This window comes from Aotus nancymaae, unplaced genomic scaffold (genome assembly GCF_030222135.1).
Source record: "Aotus nancymaae isolate 86718 unplaced genomic scaffold, 86718_ANA_hifiasm-v0.15.2.pri h1tg000033l, whole genome shotgun sequence".
Classification (NCBI taxonomy): domain Eukaryota; kingdom Metazoa; phylum Chordata; class Mammalia; order Primates; family Aotidae; genus Aotus; species Aotus nancymaae.
The window spans coordinates 13749981-13759840 of NW_026988447.1; the positions used below are offsets into that span (position 1 = coordinate 13749981).

General features: G+C 39.5%; 1 protein-coding gene across 3 annotated transcripts in view; it reads left to right on the forward strand.

Annotated features, from left to right (window-relative positions):
• The window catches only part of RNF175 (ring finger protein 175), a 41182-nt gene extending 32683 nt beyond the window's left edge, over positions 1-8499 (forward strand). The window contains exons 6-8 of one of the 3 annotated variants that reach the window (XM_064383803.1): positions 2683-2813; positions 5759-5860; positions 8163-8499. In XM_064383803.1, coding sequence (XP_064239873.1) covers positions 2683-2813; positions 5759-5860; positions 8163-8283 — 354 coding nt within the window. In that variant the 3' untranslated portion in view covers positions 8284-8499. Of the gene's footprint in view, positions 1-2682; positions 2814-5514; positions 5736-5758; positions 5861-8162 lie in introns of those variants that run through there. The other 2 variants (XM_064383801.1, XM_064383802.1) reach the window with 2 other exon arrangements.
• The last annotated feature ends 1361 nt before the right edge of the window (positions 8500-9860 follow it).

The window sequence follows — 9860 nt, forward strand, 5'->3', positions numbered from 1 at the left end:
GGAACAATACAACTGCCTTTCTTATAAAGTTTAAGGTGAGCACAGGAAGGAGCATTTTTATTCCCAGTTTCCCCAACAAAAAACAGAAGTTATACCCCTTGGAAAATTCCCAAGGCCTCTTGTGTTTATGGACAGAAAAGGATAATTAGAATTATATGTGGCTGTTTTCAAGTGGACCAGGAAGAAGAGACTTCACCTGGCAAGACAACCAAGTCTTTAAGCACCAGCTTTTGGGAAACTTCTCACCTGATCCAACCCGACCAGGCCTTAACGTCTCATCATCCTGTCTGTTTATTCCAGCTACCAAATCTATAAAAACCACTGCTTCAATCCAAGTCACCGGTGACTTGGATTAATGAGGGGTGTGTGTGTGTATATGTGTATGCACAGACACCTATGCATGTGCTTGGGACTGAGGTAAGGAGATACAATCTCCATTCCCATATCAGTGCCTAAGCCCCACACCAGAGCAAGTCAGTCAGAATCTCTGGGAGTAGAGCCAATACATCTGCTTAGCTTTAAAAAAAAAAAAAAAAAAGAACTCCTGAGGAAAAGGAATGAGCTATTGAGCCACCAAAACCATGGGGTGAATCTTAAATGCATATTGCTGAGTGAGAGAAGCCAGTCTGAAAAGGCTCCATCCTGTATGATTGCATTTATATGATTTTAGAAAAAGGCACAGCTATAGAGTTGCTAAACGGATCCATGGTTACCAAGGCTTTAGGGAAGGAGCATGGTTGAACAGATAAAGCACAGGAAATTTAGAGTGGTGAAACTCTTCTGTGTGATACAATAATGGTGGATACATAACACTTTACATTCGTCAAAATCCATAGAAAGTGTGAACCTTAAATGTATGCAAACTTTAAAAATAATTTAGGAATTCAGAGAATCCAAGGATAGAATTCAGATCATACCAAAAGAATCTAACCATATTACAAATGTATGAAATAACCTCATAGAAAGGGGTGAGAAAAAAGGTGCTAACTTAAGTAACTCTGAAATGAATGGAGATCATAGGACCAAAAACAAAAGAAACTGTCATAAGCACTGTACTCTAGTTAAGTTGTTGCTGTCAAGGCTATGGGCTAGCAATTTTGATATCACCATACATGTATTCTGTAATTGTAATTGTTTAGCTTAATATATGTATACATGGATACATGAAATATTTACAGATATGTGTATGTGTGTATATCTGTGTGTGTGTGTGTGTGTGTGTATACAGATGAATCCCTTGCTCTGTGAGCTAAGAGGTCCTAGGCGCAATGGCACCCCAGCAATAATGAGCATGCCTAGTGTCCAGATCTTCTTTTCTGATATTATTCTACAATAAAACAAACTGGGCTCCTTGAAGAAATAGCTGATTATAGGTCTAGGCAAGGAATATACAATATAAGCCTGGAGCATCTCATTGTGACCAAAAGCAAGAAAGTGCTAAAAACAAAAGAACCCCACAATGATTGGGGATATGACAAAGAGACACAGGAGCCAACTGAAAGAGCTCCCAATGGCCAAAGCTGGAATTTGAGCAACAAAATAGTAACAGTAGTAGTACTGGGTTATAACCCAAAGCATAAAATAAATATCCATGAGTCCACATTGATATCAATAAATGATTGAATAAATAAGTGGAAGAGAATAGTCAAATCTGTGCAGAAGAATTCCACATAATTTATAGAGATTCTCCCTCCCTTAGGAGGTTATGATGATTAAATTTTAGAGTCAATTTGCCTAGACTATGACACCCAGTTGTTTGGTAAAAACACTAGACTAAATGTTGCTGTGAAGGTATTTTGCAGATATGATTAATATATATAATCAATTGACTTTACATGAAGGAGATTACCCTTAATAGTCTATGTAGACCTCAGCCAATCAGTTGAAGGCCTTAAAAGCAAAAACTGAGGTTTCCTAGAGAAAAAGGAATTCTGCCTCAAGACTGCAACATCAGTCCTACTAGAGTTTCCAGCCTCCTGGCCTGCCAACCTGCCCTGCAAGTTTCTGACTTGCCCACAAATGTATGGGCCAATTCCTTAAAATCAATCTAACAATAATAATAGGGAAACTGGGTATGTGGTATATAGCCAATCTCTGTGCTATTTTTATATCTTTTCTTTAAATCTAAAACTATTATAAAAAAATTTTATTTTTAAAAAAAATAAACAGCTTCCTAGGGATTCTAATACGCTGCCAATGTTGAGAACCAATGCTTATCCACAGTACTGGAAGATGCAGATATCCCAAGGTAAAATTCCAAATGCATTGCCTTCCAATGGTGTCACTGAGCATGCACCCAATAAAAACATGGGGATTTAAATGACAGAGAGATGCCTAGGTTTACTCCAGAGATCTGAATCAGAATCTTCAGGAGAATAAAGGGAAGGGCCAATCTATGGATAAAGTCAAAGGATCAAAACAATTCCAATGAAAGGATTCCTAAATGTGGAGGTTAGATGAGAGGTTATAATTGGCAATGTGCTTTGGGTCCATTTGGAATTCAGTGGGTTTTTCCTGGAAACCTTAACACCTCTGTAGCATTCTTCCTACAGGAAAAGGGGTCTCACATTCTAAACCAACTTAGAAGCAGTGCCTGTCCCAGTGCCTGGCAGTGGTTTCCTGCATTCAGAGAGTGGCATGTGCTCTCCTTTCCAACCATGCTCTGTCCATTTCCTCCGATAGTTCTACAGTGTCAGCGGGATGCCTACAAGGAGCTTATCAGACAACATCTGTGCAGTCTGTGGGCAGATTATTGTGGAGCTTGATGAAGAAGGGCTCACTGAAAACACCTACCAGCTTTCCTGTAGTCATGTGTATCCTTTTTAAAGGAAATCATTTGGGCTTCATCAAGCCTCCTTCTTTCCTCCCTCTCCCCCTTCTGTCCCCATCTCCTCCATCTTGCTAACCTTCTGTCCCCAAACCCCAGTCCTCTATCCATTAGCCCAGTCTTTCTTTTTGAGTCTGTTTGTCCCTGCTGATTAATGAACTGCTAATTAAGGTGAACCTCCTCCACCAGTAATTTCCTTTTTAAAGAGGACTCTTAATGCTACATAGACAGGAAGGCAGCAGCATCTGAGCAGGGTGCTGGCGGGGAAATTGGTTGAAGTCATATGTGAGCAGATAGCCAAGAATGACCAGGGAAAGAAGAATTTTGGAGGTGAGAAAGAGTGAAGTACCAGGTGCAGGGGAGAACTTAAGACTAGCCAGGTGGAGCCACAGGTCTGAATCTTAGCAGACAAAGAAATACAAAGTGTACTTTGCCTAGAAAAAATCCTGGGAACCTACCTGTGGCAATAGCAGTCCTGTGGGCAGCCAAGGGAGGAAACCAAGCCTTCTTCTCAGCTTCAGTCTTCAGAAGATATGGCCACAGGCAGCAAGACACCTTGGATTACAAAAGCAGGGACCAAAATTTGGACCTTTGTTCTTGGACCATTTGGCTCCTCTACCAATGGGTTCTATCCCAAATAGCTATCCATTGGCTGAGGGATCTTCAGATGATAGGTACCAGAGAGCCTAGGCCTGGAAACCAGCATTCCATGAGAACTCCAGTAACCATTAAGGAAAGCCTCAAGGTGCTGAAAAATGCTGACATAGAGACCCCTGAACAAATCAACCTCTGCTACCTGAACATGTTTGGATACTACTTTTGCTATGGATACCAAAGTTAGGCTTAGGTTAGCCAATAATCAGTATTTTAATTATTCCTAAATACAAAAAAGGGCATCATTTATCTTTATTTTATAGTACTGTATAAATTTAATAATGTCATCACTATGTACCCAGTCAGTTCAAAGCCCTGGCATTATGAGATGGTTAAGCCATCTGTCTTTTGCCTAAAGCCCACTTAATTTAGCTAGTCATACCTCAGTGTGCAGTACCTATGATTCAATTCTGTTTAATCTGGAAAGTTTCCACTTATTCAATCCTGAGCGTAAAACCTGGACCAAATGCATCTCAAAAGTAATAAGTGCCCTTACTCCAACATTTAAGCCTTAAAATCTTAAGGGAAGAAACACAAATATACCCCATGTGGATTGCTATAGTTGGTTTTTTTCAGTGTGATACCTTTCCCAAAAAAACTCATTCTTTGTAGCAATTTTCCAAGTCTGGCCCTAGTTTTAAACATGAGTTACTTTTCAAATGTTGGAACAGAGCCCTTCTGCCATTTGCAAGTGGAAATATTTTCTCTCTCCACCTTTAAAAGCCCTTAGGGATTGTTGTACTTGTGTGCATATATAATCTAAAATGTAGCTGCCTTTCAATTTGCTTTTCAGGGAGTATTATTAATGGCCCATTTTAACATGAGTCATATTAGTGAGAAATGGGCAAATATTAATGAGTCCTATTAACAAGGATGGGTTATCTGAGCCTTATTCTGCAGCAGTTCTGCCAGTGTGGAGATTTTTCAGCTTGAGATTTTGAAGATGAAAAAGAACATTAGAGAGAATGTGGACATTTCAGTGCTGGCTCAATGGCCCCTGAATTCTATACCTCTGTGGAAGATGGGGCTGTATTCCAGCCCTTTTGAATGAAAGGCTGTATGCGTTATGGTTCAAAATCTTTGTAATAATATACCACTTTATTTTAAAGCATATTGCAAAAATGATCCCAATTCCAAGAACATAAAATAATGGAAACTCCTAGTTACACTGAAATGTAATACTGAGGAGTTATATATGGCCTTGCCTTACTACACTTCCAAGCTCCTCCATTTGTTAGGAAGGGAACTTCTACATCATTGCTGTTCACCTGGGTGTGTAGCAAGGCAGTCAGAAGATCATGTGATCCTGGCCCAGAAAGTCACAATGGGAGCAGCGATTGTAGAAAAAACAAATCAATAGAATGGATCTCATTATAGTTCATCATTTTGCCCAAATCCATAGTATCAGGGAACATGGAAATATATATTTCCAAAAATAATCAGTTTTGAAAGAGTCATTCAAATGTTTGTTCAATAAATATTTCTTAGGCGTGGCTTAAGGTGCTGAGGACACTGAGATGATGAGACATAGTCCAACGGGTAACACATGGTCTCGGAGAAACATTAAGTACAGAAAGTCATGCTACACTAGAGTAAGTCCCTGGTGCTGTGAGAACACAGAGGGTTCACTCTCAAGTTTGGAGACAAAGGGTCAGACTTTCTGGACCAGGAGACACATACAAATGGATCTATAAATGCCTAGAGTTTGAGAAGTTTATTAGGTATATATTCCATTAAAATAATTGGCTCCTTATCAGTAGTTTTAAAAGTCAAGGAAAAAAATTTATGAAGTTATTAGAAATATTTGTAACTTTATGACCACAAATAATTTTAACTTGTCTAAGTGCCTAAGACAAGTCTGATTACGTGAAGCTAATGAATAATGCACAAAAAGTAGAATGGAGAAATGCCACAGTAAATGCAGGCAAAATGCACTATACCAAGGTGGGGAACTATAATGATACAGTTATAGAAGATATTACTGTAAAGGAAAAAAAAAGGACTTTTATATTCTTTAATCCAATTCTTAACAGAATCAAGTGAGGCAAGAAGACCAAGAAGCTAGGTAAATTCCTGAGGGTCATAAAGCAAATGCAGCTGTGACTCTGGGCTCATTGTCATTGTGGGGTCCCTTACAGAACCTCCCCAAAAAAGCGACATGCCTCATCAAGTCATGACTCCACCACCACTAGACCCCGAAGGTGGGACCATTCCATTCCATCATGAACCAGACATAGCCCTTTTATATCTGGAAGGCTCCCTAACAAGATGCTTCAGCTTTCATGAGTTCTGCATCCGAGGTTGGTGTATTGTAGGGAAAAAGCAGACGTGCCCTTACTGCAAAGAGAAGGTTGATTTGAAGAGGATCATCAGTAATCCATATCCTTTAAAACAAAAAGGTGATAAGAGATTATGTTGAATGTTTCTGGGGATATATTCTTCGATCAAAACTTTCAGTATTTTTGTATAGTTCCAGCAGAAAACTTCCTGTTTTCCCTAACCACCTATTTGAAAATGACTCATGGTCTCTTTTCTCCTCTGTGCCTGTATTACTGTTCTGGTTAGAAAGTTAAATGCCAGAAAACATTCCACTCTTTGTGTTCTATATTTTCCACATTAAGGGCTGTAGTGGAAATGTGATGAGTCATTGCAAAAAATAGGTACAATACATGAAAGAATAATCAGGATGGATGGATGGATGCATGGATGGATGAATAAATGGCTGAATTGGATGGGTGGGTGGATAGGTGCATATATAGAAAAATTGGAATTGAAATTTTAAAAGCCCAAATATGAACTAGAGTAGAGAAAACTATTTTTAAGATATGTTAAGGTATATCAAATCTTATTATTCCCAGAAATGAGTAGGTCTTTCCCCTCTGGATTTTGGCTTTTTAAAATCCATGCCATGCATCATCTCTTCTTAGGCCAAACCCTAGTGATAATAATATTGAGAAGAAATAAAGACCTACAGAGTTGGTCAGCTTCTGGCAGCAACTGAGATTTTTATAGACATCAGAGATGCACAGCAGAATACACTCAAGCTTCATTAAGGTCGCAGGAAAGTAACGGCCCCCATCTGGAGCTAACTAGAAAGACTTAGTCCTCAACCTCTCTGTCCCAAGACCATAGTATATCTCTTTCAGGAAGTGGGTGAGAATGGGATGAAAACATATCCTCCCTTAAACAGAAGAGCCCTGACAGGTTGGCATCAATCTACCAAGTACTATCTCTTCTCTAAGAGACAGCCTTTCTGTACTTTCTGAATAATAGTCACCTAAATTTTACAATGCTAAAGGAATCACCTTCTCTGCTCTCTGCTCCCTATTCCTCACCAACCGTAAACCTATGATTTAACAGGGGCTACTGGCAGCAATGCCCTCATCTCTGAGCACTGCAGATCAGGGAGGGATTTAAGGAGGGCATCAGAGAAGGAGGCAGCATCCACTGACCTTTGGATCTCAAGGCCCATACCATTGCAAGAGACCACCCTCTGCAGTACCCGCCCCATCCACTGGCCTTTCTCGATGAGTCAGTGCCACTCAAGCACAACTCAAGGCTAAAGGTGTGTGATCTTTCCGCCCTCCTGTTCATCCACTGTCCCAGAATTCCTCTTCTAAAATGAGAAGACCAAGTCCAGAAAAGTTTTTGGTTAATAACCTGTAAAACCTCAGTACATAAATCTTTGTTATAAAATTGGTGATGATATGATCATAAAAGTCACCTCAAATCATACTTTAAATAACAAAAGGCAATTCATTTCTTTATGTAGTCTTGAGAAAATAAACTTCTGAATAAAACATGTACCACTCTTTTGTTGAGACTCAATATAAGAAAAAACTAGATGTGAAAAAGCTGCCATTTTGTTTGTAAAATTGTTATCGAAACTATGCATACGTTAAGCGCCCTAGCACAGTTTATCAAAAATAGCAGAAAAAGGTCTTAGCTGATGAACCAGTGTTATTCTTGTTAATATACAATGAGTTTGCTCTGATGTACGACTACAGGAAAGCCCAGAGCTGTTTTTGCTCATTCAGAGCAGCTTCCACTATCTTTGGTTTTCTAATATAGTTATTCCCCTCTTCTTCCTCTTTTTTTTTTTTTTTTTTTGTGACAGAGTTTCACTCTTGTTACCCAGGCTGGAGTGCAATGGCACGATCTTGGCTCACCGCAACCTCTGCCTCCTGGGTTCAGGCAATTCTCCTGCCTCAGCCTCCTGAGTAGCTGCGATTACAGGCATGCACCACCATGCCCGGCTAATTTTTGTATTTTTAGTAGAGACAGCGTTTCACCATGTTGACCAGGATGGTCTAGATCTCTTGACCTTGTGATCCACCCGCCTCAGTCTCCCAAAGTGCTGGGATTACAGGCGTGAGCCACCGCGCCCGGCCTCTTCTTCCTTCTCTTAGCATATACCCTTGCCTGTGATTCTCGTTTTCTAGTTTGGGATTTTATTGTAAAGAATTTCAATTTATTTTCAGAAATTGGGTGTGGTGTAAGTAACAATGACAACCATATTGCAATAAAACTCATGTAAGGGGCTTTTAATTGAGCACATAGAATTAACAAGAAAGGAAATACCCCTTCATTATATTACTCATTATATTTGCAAATAAGGGACATTTATGAATGTTTCTGCTACTTGGCTGTATAACGAACAATCTCCTTAACTGAGATTTAGCTGGGAGCGCACACATTTTCTGTATGGACAAATCCTGGATTGGCTTCGTTATTTGGTAGCCTGGCAACCTGTGGTGATAGGAATAGTTCAAGGCATTAACTATTCACTAGGGCTGGAATAGTACAGCAGACTTATCCCAGAAGCAATATACTGCATGGTTGAAATCCCTGGTCCTACATTTAATACAATTTTTTTTTAATTTTAGAGATGATCCCAAGTGTTTAGAAAACTAAGTAAATTTTGTTGTCATACTTAAAGCAATTTGCCTATGTGGAAAGAATTTAAAGAGAAACTGAACCATGGAATAAACAAATAAAGCATGTTTTTTTCATCTTTCCCATTATAGTCATTTTTTAAACTCATGCATATGACACATTTGTTACACCCCACTATGGACATTCTACTTCCAGTTTGACTGATAACGGTATCTGTAAAGTGTTTCAGAGGTTTGCAAAGTACTTCTCACATAGAACATTTAGCCGTAACTAACAGTTTTTCATCAGTTCAACATCTTCAAAGTAGGTGGAATTGTTAAGTAATCTATGATTAAGGACGTTATGCTTGTCTTCTGCTCCATGTACTTGTTACCAAGTACTGCACTACAGAGCTCTTCCACAGAGACTTGGTCACTCCCAAAGCCTCTGACAACAGGTTCCACACCTTCTTAATGGGCCACAGGTAATTTGGGTTTCCTGGAGCTGCCAAAGGTGCTCAACTCATGCAACAGCTGCACTAAAGCAAGAAAAATCACTTTTCTTTTGTTCCACTCTATGCCCACATGTACACACACGTGCTCAGTCATTCCATTGTGGCACTCTGTTTTTATTTGCTTTATAGCACTTATCGATACTGAAATCCTCGCACAAATTTCTTGTCTTCTCCTCCATAAAGACAAAGAATTTTATCTGTATTGTTCCCTGCCGTATCCCCAGCACTTTAAGCACTGCCTAGCACATAATCAGCAGTCAGAAAATATTTGTGGAAAGAGTAAATTAATCTGGCAGAAGGGAACAAAATTAACAATGGAGAAGACCAGTCAGAAAGAACTAATACATGGATGATAAATTAGACTCTCAAAATTAATTTGTTTTAAATTACTGGTCATTTGTTAAACAGCCAACACTGTTGAGAATTTTTCTCTTTCAGATTGTCCAATTCTTCAGTATTATTCAAGCAGGTCAGGGTCCATGGTCTAGTTGTCTAAGGTGTTATCTGATCTCATTGTCTCATGACTGAGAATATTAAGGAGCATGGATGCAAAAGGTGAGGTTGGAGCAAAAGTTTAATAAGTGAAAGAAGAAAGGTCTCCACAGTGGAGAGGGAAGCCCGAGTGCGGTGCCATTTGACACTTGAACGTAAAAGCTTTTATAAGAAACTCCTCTCATCTCTGTAGCTGTTTAACTTCTCTTACCTGAAAAGCTGTCTGTACAACTCCCCCTATCTATCCAGCTGTGAGATGTCTCTAGGTAAGCACAAAGCATAGCTTTTTTCTTGTTTGTATAATTGTGGGTTTGTCTTAAGCCCCCCTCTGTTTCCAGTGCAATCTCCCATGGAGCCCCTCATGTTCATGTCTGAAAAGGGAAGGAAACATTTTCCTGGGAACCTGCTAATCACACAAAGAACAACAGGCTTCTATGCTGGACCTTGCCTGCCTTACTTGCTTATATGTGCAGGTTGAGTGTTCCCCAGGCTGCTCTA